Source organism: Thunnus maccoyii, chromosome 3 (genome assembly GCF_910596095.1).
Source record: "Thunnus maccoyii chromosome 3, fThuMac1.1, whole genome shotgun sequence".
NCBI classification, from domain to species: Eukaryota; Metazoa; Chordata; class Actinopteri; order Scombriformes; family Scombridae; genus Thunnus; species Thunnus maccoyii.
Genome location: NC_056535.1, coordinates 8,136,826 through 8,158,400, shown reverse-complemented (window position 1 = coordinate 8,158,400; position 21,575 = coordinate 8,136,826). Strand labels below are relative to the sequence as shown.

Below are 21,575 nucleotides of genomic sequence, written 5' to 3'. Positions count from 1 at the left end.
TGGTGTCTATTTCAGCAGCTCTCTATCCATTTATTGATGCATGTCTTCCATTGATCCGAGCATTGATTTGCCATGCAATCCATTACCCATCTGTCTGTTTCAGCGGGCTTTTAAATGATCCGTCAGATTGAGCTATTAAGGGGAGTAGTGGTGAAGTCCAAAGGTTGGTGATACGTTCAGGGAGAGAGGGGTGCTCTCTGTGTTTTTGTGTGTATGTGTGTGTGTGTTCGGGGGTTGGGTGCAGGTGCTGTCAGGTATTTTGAAGTGTACTACACTGTGATATGATATTTACACATATGCACTCATGTTTATTCTGTAGTACTGATTGTGGACCTCATCAGTATACATGATTAGACTAAATTTACTAATTTAGATAGACTAATTTAAGTTTGCTGAATTGTGCTCTTGTTTTCTTTGGTTCTATTGTTCTTTTGTTCTGTATTCTTAAAAAAAAAATAGAATAAACAGGTGATCAAAAAATTTACTACTTACTTGTTGATCTGATGGTTTTCTGATTTAAATCAATTTTATATCCAGGAATACACAAAAATGAGTGAAAAAAGGTTTTCCAAACAGGTCAGTGATAATACAAAAATAGGAGGGGAGTTGTCAAATGTGGATGAAGTGGTTAACATTTAATATACAAATATATATCCACTCAATGGCATGAAGAACTCAAAAAAGGCTCAGATTGGCTGCGTCAAGAATTTTACGCTGATGTGTGTCTAAAAATAGAGAAATATCAGGAAGTTAGGTAATAAATACATCATAACATAAAATCATAAATATATAAAACAATTATTGGATGTTTACAAGTCTTTTTATGCTCTTTATGCCACTGAGTACCTGTACCTGTGCACGTATTTAGCATTTTAAACAATGATCTGATATTTTGGGAAATACGCTTATTTGCCGTCTTGCTGGGTTTCTTGCTCTGTTTTGTATGTTAAGTATGTAGCTGGAGCCCGGAGGTGATTAGCTAAGCTTAGCATAATGATGAGGGGAAGCGTGGCTAAACAGCTAGCCTGGCTCTGTCCAAAGTTCAAAAATACACCTACCAACAACTCTATGGCTCACAAATGAACACGTTGTAGCTATAAAAAAAAGCGACTATATGTATTTTTATGGTTAGTTACATGCTGGTAATATTTCTTGGACGAGTGCAGTGACTTAGCCACAGCTAAGCTAGTTGTCTCCTGACTCTTATACTACATATATAACAGACATATGAGAGTGGTATCAATATTCTCATCTAATTCTCAGCAAGAAAGCGAATAAGCTTATTTCCAAGATATTGAACTATCATTTTGATTTAAACGGTCCTTTATAGTTTGAAAATTTAAAAGAAATTCTGCAGGCCTCACGCTCACGAAAACCTTACAGAATGCAACTGGATAAACTTAAAAATGCTTCGTCATCAAGCTAAAAACCAGATTGCGTTTCTGATATTTTGGAGGTTTTCACCTGACAACAGCGATATTTAGGAAAAACACATCCTTCACACAGCACTCTCCCTTAAAGTTCTATAAAATTATTTTGCGGTGATTTTTTTTTTCTTCTTTTTTTACACTGAGAAAAGTATGCTGATATTTTTGATGTTTCATACTTTTTTGAATTATGGTCTGGTTTTTCAGGGTAACACTTTAATCTTCCTGTAAGAACACACTTTGAGGAAACAAAGAAAATGCCAGCAGCCAAACATGAATGTGGGGGGCTAAGACGGGGGGTTTTCAGATTGAGATGCAAGATGGATTCATATATATTCATGAATTCAGTCAGAAAAGTCAAACGGAAGCAGTATGATAATCTTGCAGTAATTGCATTTTTCCCTCCAACTGTTTTTGGCAGAGCTGAGAGCCACATCCTGAGACATGCGACGGGGAATGTAGTCTCGAGGAGTGTCACAGAGCAGTGAACAGTGGATACACTCTGACCCTGTACCTAAGGCCAGTCAATCCACAGCAGGGTCAAGTGGTGGTTATGCCAAATCCTTTGGATTCATGGGTAATGGGATGGCTATCATTAGTCCTCGGATGGTCAATTATATGTTTAATTAAGCAAGACAGATATCAGATAATTGAACTATTGACTGGCCTCTCTGAGTCACATTTGTCTTCTGATTCAGGGAGGGCACAGCTGAAGTCATATCACATTTGTTTGTGGCGTATGAGATCCTGATGAAAGTGGAAATAAAATCGGGTCCTTTCATTTACTTGACAGATTCATGTGATGTCCTGACCTCTGACTGAGGAACTTTTTTGTTAAATTTTCTGACTGTGCACTCTTTCTCTTCCAGGCCTCGGGAAATAGCATTACGAGCTTACGCACAAAAAACCCCTGAAACATCCAAAGGGCCGTATTTCAAACTATCAAGCTTTTTTTCATACATGTCAGTCTGCTGGATACATGTCAGCAGCCGTCTGAAAAGTGCTGACATCGCTGCCCTCCTGTCCAGCAGCACGCTCCCTCTGTGTGAACTTGGATTTAGCTCAAGGGTATAGCCACCCTGCTAATGTGATGTAGCTCCAAGAAGGAAACAAATTGGCCTGACGTCTCATACGCTGCCTTGTCTTGATTGTGTGATGGCTTCTACTGCTAATGTGTTACGATGGGTAGACCTGCATGGGGAGGGAGACGGGTGTGTGTGCGTGTGAGAGAGGGAGAGGGAGGGAGAGAGAGAAAGAGAGGGAGGTTGGGGGAAGGGCCTCAGTCTGCAAGATCAGCACAAGTGGAATTGCATTGATTCAGTTAACTGCAGAGTTGGAGCGTGATGTGGAATTCTGTTTATCAAGGGTGGAGTTTACACGATAGACTCCATTTTGATCTTATTTTCTACATCGTATTCATAATCAGTCCCTGCTCTCTTACTTTCAGCAATAAAATACTGCATCAGCTTTACAAATATAGCTTAATCCCACCTGGAGTTTCATATGCTGAATAAAATGAACATATGTGTTTCTTACTAATATAACATTTTGATTTAAATAGCCATGTAATGTTTTTCCTCTGTATCTTTAAACCCAAAAACATGAATAGAAATGCTCCCATCGCTGAGACACAACAATGCTGACAGATGCACATTGTAAACAGCATCATAATCTGTATTAATCTACAAGATCGGATGCAAACAACTGACATCATGTTCTGTAAATCACTAGGAAATATGTCGCACATTTCAAGTAAATACTGACTCATGTTTTTTACTCAAACTGAAGCCATCAGCCCACAAACGACATCTGCTGAATCTTAACAAACTGCAAAATAAATCTCTAACACTCTCATAATTAAAGGGAATAAAGCACAGAATTTTAACTATGTAAAAGGCTGCTTCCTATTAACAAGGAGTGTTTTAGTCTTGAAATACATAAACAATACTGTGTACTATTGTCATAAATGAGAAAAAAATGGATTGTATTTATTATAATGAAAGTACAATATAGAAAGTAAAATCTTATCCCTTATAATAAATCTGTATGAAATCAGATCACGGCTGGTGTTTTATGTGTCTAAAATCCCTCTACACACAGTCCGTCCACATTTTGAGGAGGATACACATATTGTAAATTAATGAGGCTCTCTCTTAAACATGCATTTAAAATGGGAATGGGCGATATATATTTTCTCCTTTTCCTCTCTGCCCCTCTTTTTCCTCTCCTCATTTCTCCGTCTAGCTGTAGGGAATTTGTCTCTAAGGGTTTATCATGACTGCCTCATATTTCCCCCCCTAGTTTGTCATTTTGCTGACCCAGACGCTTTTTCATATTTCAGTATTCTTATCATCCACTGGCAGTAAGATGATCCATTTCACTTATTTCTTAGAAGTGTGACTGTAGCCTAAGTCAATATCTACAGAATGAATTCAGCGAACAGAGGGCTAGCTGAGGAGGGGCAGCTAGTTAGCGGAGGTGGTGGTGGTGGTGGTGGTGGTGGTGGTACTGGTGGCGCAGGACACTTTTTTTATCCAGAGTCAGCAAGGGTAAAATGTCAAGCATTTCTTAGGGAAGCGGCTCCATAGGATTCCATTCGAAGCTTTAATCTTAATTGAGAGCATCGCACATTGATATTCCATAGGCCTCTTTGCCCTTCGCCTCTCAGCTACTTTCATTTAGAGGACAGCCGTACTGCACTAGAGCATGGGGATTGCTTTGTCAGACAGCCAAGAGGCCAAAGGCAAGGTCAACCTCTCTTTGTAATGGTGGCTCACTATGGAGTGAAGGCATCACCTCTTTGATGCTGTCACTGCTTTTGTGAAACATTTCTGAGTCTTCCTAAAGTAAAAGTGAAGGAAATGTCCTGATGCTGCCGTGAAATATTATGTTGGTTTATTATATCATAGGAGTAAAGTTAGATAGTTTCACAGCATCCTGACGTACAGATCTAAACAAGCCACTTCTTTCCCCCCACACCTCGAGGCCAAACAGAATGATGATTTAATGCAGGGTGGAGTAAAAGAAGATATTTGCATATCTAGCAGTCAGGCAGAGTTCACCACAGCAGTCACGGGGATGATTCAATGATTATCTGAAATTATCGTTTGACTCTAAATACGGCCTCTTCAAAGAGGAAGAGATCTGTGCCTCGTCGGTGTCGGAAAGCTGCCGATTTTGTGTCCTGTGGCTCACAATGGGTGCAGTAGCATCCCCTAATCCTCAAACAAAGGGGGAGGGACTAACTGGCCCGGCAGATGCAGCGATAAGGCCCATGTCATCAAGTAAGGTGAGGAGAGGAGGAAGGTGCGGGACGGCAACGCTCTCGCCACTCCTGTGGGAAGACTCGTCATGCCACCTTTCCAGAGGTGATGAAAACAGATGGAAATAAAGACTCACTCAAACACACACACACACACACACACACACACACACACACACACACACACACACACACACACACACACACACACACAGAAAGACACACACACACAGAAACTGTTTACAGCTGACTGCACAGCCCTTATCTGTGGGACTGAGGACCGAGCTCGCCTCCATTTCTCATGCTCCTGCCTCAGCCCGCTGCTGACACAGATATACTGTAAAGAGATAGCAGCACAGATAGGTATGCATGTGCATGTCAAAGTAGCCCTGAGGGTGAGCTGCTCTGAACAGACAAAGACGAAGGGATAACATATGATCCATCTGCCACACTTTTCTCATTAATCTTAAACATTTAGGTGACATTTAAAACTGATTGGGGAAGCACCGCTGCAGATAACAAGTTGAAGTCATCGCAGCAAACACAAGTGCTTTTTCTGCTGATGAAACACTGAATCAGGATTAAAGGATTAGTCCTTTAAAGATTTGTTTTACTGGCACATACTATGAATAACAGGTTCTTATTGAGGGACTGCAGCTTCTGACAGATTTATCAGGTGATCAGGGTTTGATAAAGCTTCAGAGAAGCTGCTCCTATTTCAAAGTCTTGTCGTCCTGGTTCTGTGGGAAAGCCCAATGCTCCTGCTTTCCACTCCTTCCAGCAATCAGCCACAGCAGTTTTTTACCAAACACCTCAGCTGCCACTGACAAATCAACAATGTTAAGGCTGAAGATCTACCCAGACAACAAAGCGACTGAACTCCTCAGCAGGACGTTGGGAAAGAATCTTTAAAGGAAGGGTTCACACTATCTTAGGGATCAATAAAATCAATTCTAGCCAGGCAGTGATACCAGACACTTGCCAATAATACATAACCTACTTTGTAACTTATCATGAGACATGAGATCATTGTCCAAAAGACAAATTTTATTTCATTTCAAGGTTGCTGTTTGACAATATTTGCAAATTCAGCAATAGATTGCATAATCAGAGTCTTAAAATAATTGCTGTCATTAAGTCATAAGGATACTGGCATTTTGGAGTTACTTAACCAGAAGAGCTGTTTCATTTTTTTGTGTGGAAAGAGGATGTGTAGGGCCCACATGAGTCAAGGCTGTCCCTCTCCTAAGGATTTAAATATAGCCCCACATTACTGCTGTCACTCACAGGCACAGTGCCCTTTTGACCTCGCCTGTACAAAAGAGACTTGAAGCTGACATACTCACTCCAAATGTTTTTCACCACCAGTGCAGCTAAACTGAGGCACAGGCACATTTAAGATTGTTTTTTTCTTCACTTTTGATGTTATCAGTCTGTGGTCTGTCACGGTATCGTTTTCACTCATTTGTCTGATTTGTCTGAGGTTTCATCTGCGCTCCAGCAAGCAGTGTTTAAACGTCCGGGAGGCAGACAGATAGGAGGTTCCCACAACAATTGGACAGTTGAACGCTCCTCAACATCTGATGTGCAGGCTGAGGTCAGAGTTTGTTGGGTTATGAGTCAGAGGCCACCAACTTGTGTTGTTGTACAGCTCGGCCACGTGTGGGCGGTGTGTTCCTTTATACGCTTCGCTTTCTCTTCTCTGACACCAGAGTGCTGCTACATCTCAACAACTGTTGAATAGATTGCCATGAAATCTGATACAGATATTTGTGGTGTCCTGAGAATCCTAATGACTCTTTGTTTAGTGCGATCATCAAGTCAAAATTTTCACTTATCCAGTAAAATATGTCAACATCTACGAGATGAATTGACACATCATTTTATAAAGGCATTCAAGGTTCCCAGATGACATATCCTAATGACACTGGTTATATGACTTTTTCTCTAACACCAGTATGAGGTTGAAACTGGTGGTTGTGAAATGTCTCAACATCTATTGGATGGATTACCAATACATTTGGCTCACACATTCTTGCTCCCCTCAGGATGAATTATAACCATGTTGGTGATCCTCTGATTTTTCATCTAGTCAGGTCAAAATTGTACTTGGTTTATAAGCAAATATCCACGAAACTAATTACATTCCCATCAATCTCAGCTGTACTTCATATTTAGTACTAATTAGCAATTGCTTGCATGCAAACATGCTAAACTAAAATGGTGAACATTAAACAACTAAACAACACAGACTCTAGTATGGCTATGTATAATATGAAAGGAGCTGCTTGTTGTGATGAACTGACAGAGATCACCACAGCTCCACAGAGCGTTTTAGCATCTTTAAGCTCATTATTTTGGTTTTCCAGTCTGCAACTTTATTGTCTTGGTTCACTCTCACCGCTCTCATCAACATCATTTCCAAACACTGCAGGCAGCTGTTTTTAGCAAAAAAGCTATAAAATCCCACTGTGCACTACCTTCCCAACACCAAACAGCAGACAGAGAAAGCAGACGAAGTTTGCAGCTAGCTGGTAAACATTGTGTATTGTATGTAGGTCTGTTTAGCAGCTAAAGCGCCACATATTTTCCGAACTGCTTGACCAAAAACAGAGCATAAAACAAGAGTTAAGATTGGACTTACATTCATGAGGTAGACAAAAATGACTGCGAGTGGTGTTGTACTGTATTTTCTGGATATGTAAATAAGCAACTGTTTGTTAACAAGTTCCCCATATCAAAAGAAGCTAGTATGTCAATGTTGTGTTTACGGCGTTTCTGCTGCCCCAAAAATCTGTTAATGCAGGTTTAACTTCACAAATCATTTTTATTAAAATAAAGATATAGTGATTATTAGTACGTACTGCATTTGTCGACATGCATTTTTTGCCAGTAACTATGAAAGATGAGAATTTCTGTTTGCAATGTTCAAAACGCACGAAACAGATTTATGTGACTGTTAGTAGTTTCAAACGATAGCGTCTATCTTAAATTCAGTGGGAACTCTTATCACACCCTCAATAAACTTTGTTATTTACTTGTAACCTTTCATTTTAATTTTTTTGAGAAGTTAGAGTTTCTTTTTTTTGTCATTTAATCCCAGAACAAAGTACTTCCTGTATCCTGACCGCAAAAAGAGCAAACAAGTACATGGGTTCACTGTAGTATAAAGGTCTGCATCCCCTTAAATAGACTCGTTATAAGCTCTGTGTCGGCCAATTGCAAGCTTCTCTCCCTGACAGTCCAACCACAGCACACAGTTGGTTGTTCCTCAGTTGTTTTAGCGGAGGCTTAACATCGAGCATGATGACAAAGATGGCCAAAGAATCAAAGAATGGGCGTGTGAAGACTGTTCTGCCAAATCCTCCAGCTGCATAGAGGACAGAGATGGATATGCTAAAATCAGCTGAAAGGAAAAAAATAATATAGCTTTGACTTCAGCACAGTGCTTCTGAGAAACATGGAGGAAGAGTTATGACACAACGGAGATGTTAACATGACACATTAGTGAGAGAGTGACACACCCAATTCCAAAGAGGCCTGTTAGACTTTACCAGAACGTATGAGACCACTGCCATATTCTCATGTCAGTGACACCCACACAAACTCATGAAGGGTGTTGAATGGCACAATAGCAGTGACAACTTTAGTTTCAATTTCAAAACCAGTCATCTCTTCATATCTACTTTCAAATTCATTTCATGCAATTCAATCTATATTTTATGTACAATATGTCAAAATCACTCAAATATTACATCTGATTTTTTAAGGATGTTCTTATTAAATCTAATCGAATTGATCTCTGCAGGTACATTTCCACACATACACACACACACACACACACACACACACACACACACACACACACGCACACACAGATTCAAAACCACTAAAGAACATGTTTTCTTCTCTTTTCTCTTACTTTCATTTCCTAACAACAGCCATAACTGTATATTTTCTCATCGGCAGCCATCTTCCCATTACCCTAAAGTCCCCTGTAACTTTTCCCGGATGTGAGTATGTTATATACCAGAGACACAATATAGTCCCCAAGGGCTGGACCTGCTTTCCAGGTTGTGTTGAACTCGTCAGGGTGCACATGCTGGTGTCTGAGCAGGAGCTGACCCTTAATCAGTGAAGCTTTGCCAACAGCAACTGAGAGTCACAATTATCTGCCCTATAGATACTGTAGGTAGGCAGTATACTGGGGGGCCAGGGCTATGGAAAGGGAAGAGGCTGTTAGGGGGGGAAGAGCCTGAGTTAACCTCTATGGCTCGTGTTTCTACTGTGCACTAATGGACGCCTGTCATCATTATGGACAGAAACAGGAGGGCGCCTGCCAGCTGCATGACCCCCATAAAACAGAACAGGAAATCCTAGCAGGGAATGAAAGGGAAAGAGATCTCTTCTCTTCTCTTAAATAATCCTCCCTCCATTTATTTGCCCCCAGATTTGTGCTGGAAAACTGCAGTGTCACACTCATTAAGCAGGAGAATATCCCGTGTATCCATCATAGGAATGAACAGCAAGGTGTTGAGGGTGCGGTTATACATATATAAAACAATTAGCCACTTTCATATCTGTTGCACATTCCATTTACCCTTGTTGTGTACAGCTGTGAAAAACCTCTGTTTTTCACCTCTGTTAAAAGGCTCAGGCTGTGTTTTATAGTGTTTCTGTCACGCTGGAAGGAACTTGTATAATTATTACATACAGTGGTTCACCCTTTGCTCTGTAACCAAAGTCCAGGGTCTATAATGTGACAGGACTTTGTCACACGTCTCCCAGTGGTGTCCACTGAAACGTGACAAGCTCTTTATCAGAGGGCCTTCCTATCAGATCCCCAAGAGTTCATGCACACACACGCTGAACACAACGTCCCCAGGAAGCCAGATTCCTTATTGCAGCCAATAAGATAGTAAGACAAGCTTTATTGTAGTACTGGGGCTACACATTAATCCACTCTGTTGGATCCTGTAGAGCCCATCATGTGATAACTTCAGTCATTACCAGTAGTACAATCATAATTACTGTGGAATCTTTCAGGATGTGGCAACTAGTAAAAAAATGCTGTCATAGTCCATGCAGGAGCTAAAGCAATCAAAAAGAGAGAGAGACAGCTCTAAGAAAAAAATTGGCACAATCACATGATTTTATTAAAAATATGTGCTTGCGTGGGGCAAAGCAAGAAATTGCATAAACACATGAATCTGTATTTGCACACGCATGTCTGTGTGTGTGTGTATGTGTGCCATGTCCATGGAGACGTCTGTATGCGTGTGTGATCACTGCATGATTCACAGTGTCACAACTGTGCGCAGAAACGACTGGACATCCTGAGCGGAAACCACAGCCGTCGAAGCTGCGTTTTCCTGCGACATACAACCTAACACTCTCACAAAGAGTCACTTGACTGGACCCTCATATAGGAAGTGAAAGAGGAAGCCCCTCGTCCATCCTGTCCTCCATCCCAATCTCTGCTTTGTGCTTCACGTGAAGCCACTCTCTCACAGACGATCACCAGTGCAGGCTTTTACTGTTGCAAAACAACGGTAAAAGAACTGGCTGGAGCTGGAAATCTCTTGTCATTAGGGGTCAAATGTCTGGTCAGTTGACATTTAGCCACAGAAGATTAGTGACAATCATCATTGTGAACGCAGAATTCACTGATTGATCAGCAGTGTGTGTCTGATACAAAAGAATATTTACTCAGCTGATCAACTAACGCTTATTTGATGGACTATTTTGTATCTAATCTCTGACAGTTTTTGTGACAGTCAGTCAGGAGCTCTTTAACAAGATACTCGGTGTTTAGACAGCCGAGCTGGACCAAACCAACACTGTCCAGGGAAGATGGGTATGATATCACAGATGGAAGTGGTGAGTGATGTTTGACTGTGGGGTCTGTTGGCCCGGCCTTCCCTCATGGTTCGAGGCCTCTGGCTGTGTTCATTGGTGTCAGTGTACGTAGCCTGGCAGCCTGCATTCCTCTGCCTCTCCCCACACAATGGTGACTATCTGCAGCATTCCTCTGTCTGTGTCCGCTGTCTGAGATGCAGCCAGGCCTTGGCAAACCCCAGCACGCAGCCAAGAGGCTGGTACCACGTTCAACTGATTCGGATGGACACGTTTGAGTGTTTTCACTGAAAACCAGCCATCCATCGGTGTTATTTCTTGTGTAAAAATGTGTCATCTCCTCTTACTGGACACTATGTAATAAAAAGACTTGTGCAGAAGAGATTTTGAAATAATTCATGACATGATGATGCTTCCTCTTTAACCTGCTTCATCATTGCGTTTTTTTTCCGTGTGACCGTTCCTTCTCTCCATCTGTTTTTTAAAAAATGCAAGCATGTCTATTCTAAACCGTTTCCACCGCTCTTTATCCTTCTCCAGCTATTTTGCTCTCTCTCTTGTTCTGATGCCACAGCCGTGCAGACACCTTTCCCTCCTGCTGACTCAGTAGCCAGCCTCAGGCGCTGTGGCTCGGGGTGTTGGTGGCGGGGAGGAGGGGGTGGGGGAAGTGCGAGGCTCCCACATCAGGCCCACCAGCCTATCACATGCGAGGGAAAAGAGCTGGCTAATCGTTTCTACAATGGCACCCTGCACACTGTCACACAGAACCACAAACCGCTCTCCTCGCCAACACTTCTACTGTATTATGCCGCCGTTGCTTATAAATCCACATGTGATGTATGCAAGTGCGCAAACACACAAGCCTGCACAAAGAAAAGCACTGTTTGAAGGAATGCACATGCATCAGTGTATGTAATGTAAAATGTATGTGAGTATGCATGCATACCTTGCACTCAGTTTTTTCAAGTATTGTATGTTCAAATATGCACTTACACTTAAGATAGTTCAATCTAAAATACTGTATGGTTTTGGAAATCTTAATTTAATGTTAAGCACTCTTTTCAACTGATTATGTCATTTACAATCATGACATGTAAAATTATACTGATTTGTGATAAAAAGTAAATTAACAAATTGTTTTAACTAAACTAATTTAATAAAATTTATCAATAAAAATTGATGGTGAATTTTACTTTGTGCACAACAGTCATGTGAGTAGTTTTACTGTTAATGAACATATTTACAAGTACACTCTTAAAATAGAGGAAACCTCATTTTAAAATTAAACTGTGCCTGTAAACATAGTCTCATTCTATATATGAGAGCCACTGATTAAATAACATTCAAATACAGAGGAGCGTTATTCATCGTCACTACTTTTCTGCTACATCCTCAATGTTCACAAACACACTCATCTACGTCATATACTCCCAACGTAGTGGGCCGACCAACAGTGGTTCGGCCTGTTTTCAGAAATAAAGTGCTTTTGCACCTGTGGTGTGATTTTAGAGCTGATTTCCCTCAACAGAGGGGTGAGGTCAAATCTGTCAGGGGTCACACATGAAAAGAGAACCTGGTTTTCAGGCTAAAGGGTGGTGCCATTAACCGAGCCACCTGCCCGGCTGAACCCTCGCAAAAGGGAGAACAGTGAGAAAGTCTCCTCTGACAGTGAAAACCTCAAACATTTTCTGCACACATGCCATCACAGAGGTTATAAACTCAATTTACAATGTGACCACTTATCACACATTATCACACTGGCCTTGGGACTATTACAGTCATCCAAATATTATTGTAGTCTTGAACTGAGAATGATCTATGTTCAGGAAATTTGCTTGCAGATTACAAAATGGCACCCGGGCTGAAAAACAAGAAAACATATCAAGTGTAAAAATTCCTCCGGAGCGACGAGCAGTGCGCCGTGGTTGTTGTTTCTCTCTTCCTCTGTCAATGAATGCAGAGGTGATGTGTTTGTCTGAGGAAGAGAGCAGAGGGGAAGCCTGATTTCCACTCCATTTTATCTGTGCCCCACAGCCCCTGCCAGTCAGCCCCCCTGTGCTTTCACATGCCGGGGTCCCACAGGAAGCAGCGCTCCATGAAGGGCAAAGGTCAGGGAAGGAGAGAAAGCCACTCATCCTTTCATTCACCACCAAGCCAACAAATAGGCAGTACTGTGATTGTTACTGTGCTCCTTCATTTGGCTGTTTAATACTTATATTTTAGTTAAGAGCATTGAGCATTATGACTAATAAGAAAACTCTGGTGCTCTAAATACTAAATAACATAAGTCATGTAGATTTCTACAAACTAACACTGGATTTATAGAGTATTTTTACATTTTGTAGGATCATGTTATAATTTTAGATTAGCAATTTACAGTAGAGATAATTTTATGTGCTTGTAATTTTTTCATCTACACTGTAGACAAATAATAATTTCATATTTATGTGTCCTGTACACAAACTGATACACATCAATACTCTAATTTCCCATATTGCATGCTGAAATTGTGTTGGATGTATCTGCTTTTATGCATTTATGAATTTTCAAAACAATGTGTTTCTACTGTGAGTATGTTTACTAAAATGTTTGAACAGCTTCCATATGTATAACAAACTACATAATCACAATGACACTTAAATAAAAAATTGTGCATGTGAAGTTTTTGTAGGATAGTAAATTATGCCATCAGCAGATGAGACAAGATTTTAAAAAGTCACAATAGGTTTATTGATCCATAGTAAATGAAAAACATGGTAAAGAAAAACAATTTGCATAATTGTATATTATCTTAAGAAGAAAAACAAACAAGGAACACCTCTGTCCAGCAGAATCAGCTTCATAAAAATAATAAAAATGTCATTTCTAGCATCATTCCTTTCAGTATGTTTTCTGTTTTAAAGAAGCATGAACACAAACTATAATTTGAACTACAAAAACTAAGCAAAGCAAAATCACTGATATGAAGATTGAGCAGTAACTGGAGCAGAAAGATTAAAAAGAAGTTGTATATTAATAAAAGGGAATATTCTTTGATTTCAAGTATCTCCTTTCAGACAAAATACATATGCCTGTATAAAATAAAAACATCTCATACATGTCCTGCATGCATGCTTCACTGTAATTTTCCATTCATAACTTGTTGCCTAGTTGTATCTATTACAATTATTTGAGTGAGATCCTTATGTCCATTAATTCAAACGTGATGAATCCTCGGGATTGTTTGTTAAAGAGCAAGGCGAGCTGTCAGCATAAATGGCTCCCTATGGAAAAGAATCAGTTCTGCAGGAAATTAACCAAACTCACAGAGAATACTCGGGTGAGGAAGGGTTATCACTGGTGGACCCGGTTTCGTGGTAACAGTTCGCACCGGACAGTTTTTCACATTTAAGTTTGTATGCGTCCCTCTCCCGTATCAGTCTGTTGAGTTCATGTTTCAGATGCTCGACCTGCGACACCAGGCTGGTCTTTTCGTGCTCCAAAATGTGTTTCTGCTGGACCCGCTTGTAGCGACAGGACTGTGCGTAACCTCTGTTTTTCAGGGTCCGGCGCTTCTGCTTGAGACGCATCACTTCGTCCTTGCTGAGGCCTCTGAGGAGCCGATTGAGCTCCCTGACGGACATGGAAACCAGCTGGTCGTCTGAGAAGTGGGCCTCGGCCGCGGATCTCCTGTCTTGGCGGCTGTGCGGCTGCTGGAGATGGTGGTGCGCACCGATGACCTGCTGGGCCTCCGGCGACTGAGGGGACGCGCTACCCATGTCGTCTTTGAGATAGGGGTCTTGGCAGTGACTGCCTGGGATGCCTTGCATGTCTGGGTGACCCGAGAGCCCCGGGTAGTGCTGGATAGGCTCGCTCAGGTGGCCGTACGCATCATATTCTGCTTGGAAAGGTGGCGGGTGGTGGCCGTGGGGCGCAGATGGGTGCCCCTGCTGTGCTGTGGCGCCGATGAGGGCCTCCACTGCGTCCTCGGGTGTCAGACCAAAAGCTTGAGGGTACATTTGCTGAGGGTAACCCCCGTTGTTGGGTATCCAGAACGGGTCGTTCCCGGGGTTATTTCTTTGCTCGTTTGGATGGAGGTTTGGTGATGAGGGTACCGAGTTGCAAGGTGTGCTGCCAGGGGTGGAGGAGACAGAGTCTGGTCTCTGGAGCTGGCTGCACGGCCCGATGAAGGAGCGGTCTATTCCCTGCATCGTCTCCTTCTTTACGCCGAACTTCATCAAGTCAAAGTCGCTGACGAAATCCATGGAGGTTTTCTGCAGTCCCAAATGTGAATGCGCTTCAGTCATATTAAAAATGGTAAGCTCGTTTCTTCAAAGAGCTCCAAAATGTTCACAGCTATTTCATGCAGTCAGTGAAATCGCACTCACAGTAATTCCAAACTTTGATTTCAGCTCAGAGGGGAAAAAAACCCACATGCGTGCGTGAAAAGCTCCCAGATGATCAAACTCTGAACAGCGAAGTGATTCTGCACCGCGCAGCCTGTTTGGCTTCTGGAGCCACAAACTAAAAGTCCGCTGATGCCAGAGGACTAGACGCACCTCTGCCTGATCAGGAGAAGCGCACTTTCTTCATAAAGCTGCATTGGCATTATGTCACGCCTTCCAGACTACACCTCCACGCTCCTCTCCAATCAAAACACGCTCAAGAGGAAGATTTGCATAAAAGCTGCTACGAGTCCGTTTCCACGAGCTGTTCGTGATGATCATTTGACCAAAACCTATAAATGTCGTACACAGCAGCACATATTCCTTTCTGCAATATATATATTTTTTATTGTTTGACTTGTCCTCCATTTTATATTTAGGCCTATTGATCCTACAGGGTGTTTGGCTCTGTCACAGTGTGTATACAGTCCAGTCAAATACCTTCACACCCAGACTTGTCTGGACATTACTTTTATTATTTTCAAGGAGATTCAACATGTGGGATCACTTTTGCCTTCAACAAATCCATATAGATATAATTAAACAACAGTTTCTATCAGTCTTTATTTGGTGAATATTAGTTTATATATATTTATGAATTTGTGGTGGTTTATACATGTGTTGACAGCCTGATTTCACTTACACAACAAAAAGGAGGCTGCTATACAATTCATTTGACACTATTGTGGTTTCTGTGTTCTTTACGAAGTACACAGGTAAATACTGACACCTTGTGGTCATTAGTCCGCACTGCAGGAATCCCAATACAAGATCAATATCCACTCAAAGCTCTCTCATGAGTGCAAGAGGGGGCAATAGTCTTCATTATTGTTGGATCAAGTCAGATGAAAACATTTGTAAACTGTCATCATATCATAGCGCAAACGTGCACACAGACGGTGCTCCCTGGTGAACTCTCGCGTCTTCCATGTTTTATGTTTCATGGTTGCTCTTTGGATTTGATTAGTTTGTATTTGAGACACTTTCTGCTACTATGGATTATTGGATATTCCCCTATGCTTGTTGATTTCACAGTAGGTCAGCTACGAGTCCTGACAAGCTCGTCAGGAATGCTCGTCAAAGTCTGTGAGTGAGTGGGCATTCGGATTGGATCATGGACCCAAAACTGTTTGCAAAAATCTGGATGAAGGCTTTAACTAAGAATACCACCAGTAATCACAACCCCCCAACGGCAGCTCATCGACAGCACTGACACAATAAATACCTCTGGCATGTTCAGGATCCTCTGCCTGATTCAGGCTTGTCACCCCCGTGGTGACATGACTGCACAGGATATTAAAGGGTTTAGGGATGTTCTGCCCTGAGGTGACCCTCTCAGGCAGTGCTTACTCCAAAGATACTGAAAACTTCACCGACAAGATAGAAGACTTGAGCCAAAACCAATAGAAATTGCTGTCTGAGAACGGCGAGTTATTGTTTAAGTCAGTTTTATTTTCTGGGAAAAGAGGAACAGAGGAGACTGTGTGACTGAGCAAGGCTTTCTCAGGGACACAAATGAAAAATGATGCCAGCAGGGCAGGTGATATAACGTATGCTAATCATAGGATGTTAACAGCATCTTCCTTCCTAAACACATTTGAATTTCTATACACCAATATCATCAATATCACTGGTGTTTATGCATCAGTGTAACATCAATAGCGCAATGAAACGTCTGACATCTGAGAACTCATTAGTTTGATGATTTGTACCGTTCCCTGTAAACGCTCCATCAATCAAGTATAGTTTGTAGGAGGTTAGTTTATAGTTTATAGTTGTAGTTTAGGTCTTCTGGTCCTATTGAAGGAGGCAGAATTTTTATGCAGCCTGAGAGGAGGAGCTGCCTTACAGGTTAAACTCAGGGCAGTATTCCCTCACCAACATAACACACCAGTCAACAAATACTGTCACTGACACGTCTTTCTGGTTTTCTGTTGCCATATGACAATCTTTAAAATGTGACTTAATTCAGATTCAACTAATGCTAACAAGCCAAAATATTTGTCTTCTTGGAAGCTTAATATCCAAAGATATCCCCAATAATCCTGAATTCTGTCGTTTCATCTTGAAAATGCTTATGAAGTGCTACCATAAGTGCACAATTCTGCACTAAATAGGACAGACTTTAAAAAACAACAACACAACATCCTTTAACTGACTGGTCAGCACCAAAAATGTAACAAAGGTTTGCATGTGGATTATAGCCCAACTCAAATCAATATTTGAGAATTTACCAATTAGTATTAATTTACCAATGAGTATGTACTCAACAGGACATTTGCCAGTACTCTTCGATGGACAAACTATGTAACAGTGACACAGTCACAGGCCCACAAGGCTATGTGCTGTCACCACTACACAAATGAAATGACTGTTCACAGCAGTAATGTCAAGCTGTTCAAATATGCTGATGATATGGCCCTAGTTGGTCTTCTCCTGAAAGACAATACCAAACACGAGGAGGCTGACTTCAGACAGGTCACTGTACTGCAGGACTGGTGTAAGGAAAGTAAACTGGAAAACAAAAGAACTTTTAATACAAACAAAACCAAGTGGAGCCAGGAACATCCTCCCTGTCATATTCAATAACCAGCCTGTAGAAGAAGTAGTACATTTTAAGTACTTTGGCACAATCACTGATGAGAAGCTAACTTTTAATGAGAACTCAGAGAGCATTTTTAATAGAGCCAGCCAGTGATTGTTTTTAATCAGGAAGCTGAAGAGCTTTGGCGTTAGCCAACACATACTTGAAACGGCATACAGAAGCCTGGTTGAAAGCGTCTTATCATTTAACATAACAGCTTGGTACGGCAACTTGAGTGTAAAGAGCAAAAACAAGCTCTCGAAAATTGTTAATATTGCAGGGAAGGTATTTGGCACGTCATAGAAACAACTTTTCAACATATTTGACAGTGCTGTACACAGGCAGGCTAAACACATAACTGCAGGCACCACAAACCCACTACACTCAGAGTTTGAGCTGCTCCTGTCTGGCCATCAATTCATGGCCCCAAGGACCAGCTGAAGGAAACACTTGTTATTTTATAAGATCTGCTCTCTGGTATTATTTATATAACCTACCTGCTAGTACCTGCCCATTTAGCACTATTGTACGTCGTATATTTTGTATGTTTTTAATGGTGTGTTGCGCTATGCGTGTAGTGTATGTATTTGTTGTACTTTGGGAGAAGTCAAAGACAAATTTCCACTGAGGTGGAGAATAAAGTCAGTCAATGAATGAATGAACAAATGAATAAATGAATGAATGAATGAATGAATCAATCAATCAGTTTCTAAATTAACGCAAATACATCTTTAGCATTCCTGTACAGCAAATTCTTGTCACTCATCAGTCAGCATATAAGCTGATACCAGTAAATCTGCAATAAGACAGTATTGATATATCAGCCTGTGTCTTCTGTCTCTCTCTGGCATCCTGTCAGATATGCAACATGTCTTCGCTTCTCTTTCTCTCTGTATACACAACATCTCTCCCACTTGACAATTGGGTCCTGTGTGTTCCAGTGGCTATTTTGTAAACACAAAGGGCCATATCTAACAGTTAGCTGCACTTACTTTCTAGTTCATAGATAACAAACATGGAGCGAACAAATAGCATTAGGAGAAAAGCCATGGCTAGACAACATAAGGCCGAAGTCATGATTGCTGGAGAACAACTCAGGTACGAAGAGACCAAGGGGGGCGGTGTGAAAAATTTTAAGGTAAGATGTGTGCCTAATGTAAAGTGGAGGGCTTATGGCTGATCTGAACTTCACTTCAAGGTTGAGGCTTCATGATGGAAAACTGATCAAGGACCGACGGTACCACCTGCGCACGTATCCCAACTGCTTTGTAGCACAGGAGCTCATAGACTGGCTCGTGAGCCACAAGGAAGCTCCAGATCGGGCAACAGCAGTCTGTCTCATGCAGCACCTCATGGATAATGAGATTGTTCACCATGGTAAGAAGCACCAAAGCAAGCCTCAGCAAGGAGATACTAAAGGCCCCATTGTACCGATGAAAAGATGTTATAGTAGCTTCATTTAGAGACACATTAATTTCAAGACTTATTTGAAACTGTATGTTGCCTTTTCTTAGTCTGTGATAAGAGGCCAGTGTTCAAGGATGCCAAACTGCTGTACCGTTTCCGCAAGGATGACGGCACATTTCCCTTCAATACAGAGGTGAAAATCTTCATGAGAGGACAACGACTGTATGAACAGTAAGAGCTGATGTGTTTGTGCTGAAATGATCTTGGATGAGCAGGCACAGCTGAGATTGAAGTGTACTGTCAATCATAGTCATGATCACATATCAACATGATTACTAGGCTGGGCGCCTGTCAGATATACATTGGTAATTTGTCTCTTTAAATGCTCCTTTTAGCCTTTTTAAGTAATTAGCATGTTATGAGACATTCAGATCTATGCTTTCGTGTCTGTTTCTTCAGTCTCATTGGCGACAAGAACTCTGTTCTGCAGCTGAGAGAGGAGCATGGTGTTGCATATCAGCGCTCCTTTCCCGGCTGCCAGTTGATTGACTGGCTCCTTCAGAATGGAGAGGCAGAGAGTCGCAGTCGGGGACTGGAGCTGTGCCGCGCGTTGCAGGAGCATGGCATCATTCAGCACGGTGAGGCGAGTCCTCATTTGCCCTTTCATATACGACACTAGAAATGAGCTGGCTGTCAGTGGCTGCTAGCAGTGGAGGGCCAGCTGGGACTTTTGTAATGTAAAGCAACTAGACTCATCAACTCTTTGTGAAAAATCCTTTTAATTCGAAAATATTTCCCATTGTTGTTTTTGCGCTCTTTCTCCCTCTCTCTCTCACTCCCACCAACAGTGGTGAAGAAGCATGATTTCTTTGACAGTGGGCTGCTCTATCAGTTCTGCATCAACTTTCGCCGCCGCCGCCGCCTCTCTGAACTGTTACATGAGAGTGAGCAAGACAATGACGAAGGCGTGGCGGTGTCGACGCAAGAAGACAACCACTCTGATAGTCCATTTGTTCTGCGCAGAAACCCACCCCAGGAAGCCAACAACGGATTCCCGTCAGGTTGGAAAAATCTTTTTGCACTTTTTCTGTGTGTGCTTATATTTGCATATTATTGCATAGTAGATTTACACATAATCTAATTATAGTAAAGTCAAATAAAGACCTGAAACAAGTTACCAGTGGGCGTCGCGGCAGCTTGAATTCCCTTCAGCTTCACTCTGCTGGATTTCCTCCTCTTGTCCAGCTGTCTTCAGCCTCAGTGCTGAGATGCAATCCTGAATCAGGCAAGTGTGAACACATGTCTTGCTATATATATATATCTTCTATATTGAGGCTGGCTTGTGTTTCTTTAACTAAACCTTGACAGCATATAAACAAATTATTCTAATGATCTTGCAGTACTTAGAAGAAATGTTACATGTGAAGAGTTAATGGCGCCCGGTGCACCTTTCATCAAGAAAGTGTTGACGGTGAGTTACTGTACTGATTCAACCTGGGCTATTTAAGAGTTAATATCTATGTCATTCCAAAGATTTCATAGCATTAATTCAATATAAACCTGATCAATAGTCCTGGAAGGCCTGAAAGTTGGTAATGCCATTCACAAAATGTAACTACACCTCAGAATGGAAACTACTTGGGGTGAGCTTTTGCCTACAGGCCTTGTGATACCAACATATCATCTATCATGAATGAAAAAGAAATGATTAACATATTCAGGCCCCTTCATATTTCACTTTAGAAATAAGAAATCAATGTATTTAGAGCTGCAACGACTAGTTGATTAATTGATTAGTCGATCGACAGAAAATTAATTGACAACTATTATGATAATCGAATAATCATTTTAGTTTTTCAAGCAAAAATGCCCCAAAACTGATTGTTCCTCAAATGTGAAGATTTGCTGTTTTTCTTTTTCATATATTACAGTTAATTGAATATCCTAGCATTTTGGATTGTTAGTCAGACAAAACAAGCAATTTGGAAGACATCACCATGGCCTCTGACAAATTAAATGCTGTTTTTTCACTCTTTTTTAACATTTCATAGTCTAAACGATTTATTAAGAAAATAATAATTAGTTGCAGCTCTAAATGTATTCTTGTTTCATATTCCTGCAGAAATTATATTATGTGAATTAATTAAGTTTTATCTGCCCAAGTCGAAACAATATTATTTCATTTGTAGTGAATGAGCAACTTACTGTATTTCACCATGATCCAAGGTGATAGGAGATGCCCTGGGCTGGGGTTTTGTCGTCAGAGGCATGGCTCCCTGTTATGTGCAGGCTGTTGACCCTGGAAGCCCTGCAGCAGCTGCTGGAGTTAAGGTTAGACATATGTTACACACATGGCACTGAAAGAGAATTTAACATTAGGAGTTGATAAACAGCACATGCAGTATTTGTCCCAGAAACAAAAAATAAGATCTATTTCCGTGGCTTCATCTCCTTTAGGTGCGGCAGTTTGTGTGCCAGGTGAATGGACAGTGCGTTCTCTACCTGGACTACAGGACAGTCTCCAGACTGGTGATGACAGGACCTCGCATTGCTGTACTGGAAATTTTGGAGCCACTGAAATGACCAAAAAAAAAAAAAAAAAAACAGAAAAAAAA

At 41.3% G+C, this 21,575-nt stretch overlaps 3 protein-coding genes across 6 annotated transcripts in view; 1 reads left to right on the top strand and 2 right to left on the bottom strand.

The window, feature by feature from the left end:
• Positions 1–21,252, bottom strand: part of zhx3a (zinc fingers and homeoboxes 3a) — a 47,482-nt gene extending 26,230 nt beyond the window's left edge. The window contains exons 1-2 of one of the 4 annotated variants that reach the window (XM_042407316.1): positions 21,166–21,252; positions 20,125–20,236 (exon numbers count right to left, since the gene is read on the bottom strand). The gene's annotated coding sequence lies outside the window, so the exon portion shown is untranslated. The remainder of the gene's footprint in view (positions 1–20,124; positions 20,237–21,165) is intronic. The other 3 variants (XM_042407315.1, XM_042407317.1, XM_042407318.1) reach the window with 3 other exon arrangements.
• On the bottom strand, positions 13,267–18,206 carry mafbb (v-maf avian musculoaponeurotic fibrosarcoma oncogene homolog Bb). Its single transcript, XM_042407327.1, has one exon. It carries the CDS (start codon positions 14,829–14,831, stop codon positions 13,848–13,850), a length of 984 nt encoding a protein of 327 aa, XP_042263261.1. The 5' UTR covers positions 14,832–18,206; the 3' UTR covers positions 13,267–13,847.
• On the top strand, positions 18,299–21,543 carry si:dkeyp-97e7.9 (DEP domain-containing mTOR-interacting protein). The gene is made up of 9 exons (XM_042407329.1): positions 18,299–18,651; positions 18,752–18,930; positions 19,068–19,191; positions 19,420–19,598; positions 19,809–20,021; positions 20,108–20,245; positions 20,361–20,431; positions 21,187–21,291; positions 21,418–21,543. The coding sequence occupies exons 1-9, from the start codon at positions 18,569–18,571 to the stop codon at positions 21,541–21,543; spliced, it is 1,218 nt and encodes a 405-aa protein (XP_042263263.1). The 5' UTR covers positions 18,299–18,568.
• The last annotated feature ends 32 nt before the right edge of the window (positions 21,544–21,575 follow it).

Excerpts from the sequence above, each read along its gene's own strand:
- si:dkeyp-97e7.9 (XM_042407329.1), top strand. The coding sequence starts at position 18,569 with ATGGAGCGAACAAATAGCATTAGGAGAAAAGCCATGGCTAGACAACAT. Across the intron at positions 19,599-19,808 it reads GCATGGCATCATTCAGCACG|TGGTGAAGAAGCATGATTTC; the intron begins GTGAGGCGAGTC and ends TCCCACCAACAG. Across the intron at positions 20,022-20,107 it reads CAACAACGGATTCCCGTCAG|TAAAGTCAAATAAAGACCTG; the intron begins GTTGGAAAAATC and ends ATCTAATTATAG.
- mafbb (XM_042407327.1), bottom strand. The coding sequence starts at position 14,831 with ATGACTGAAGCGCATTCACATTTGGGACTGCAGAAAACCTCCATGGAT.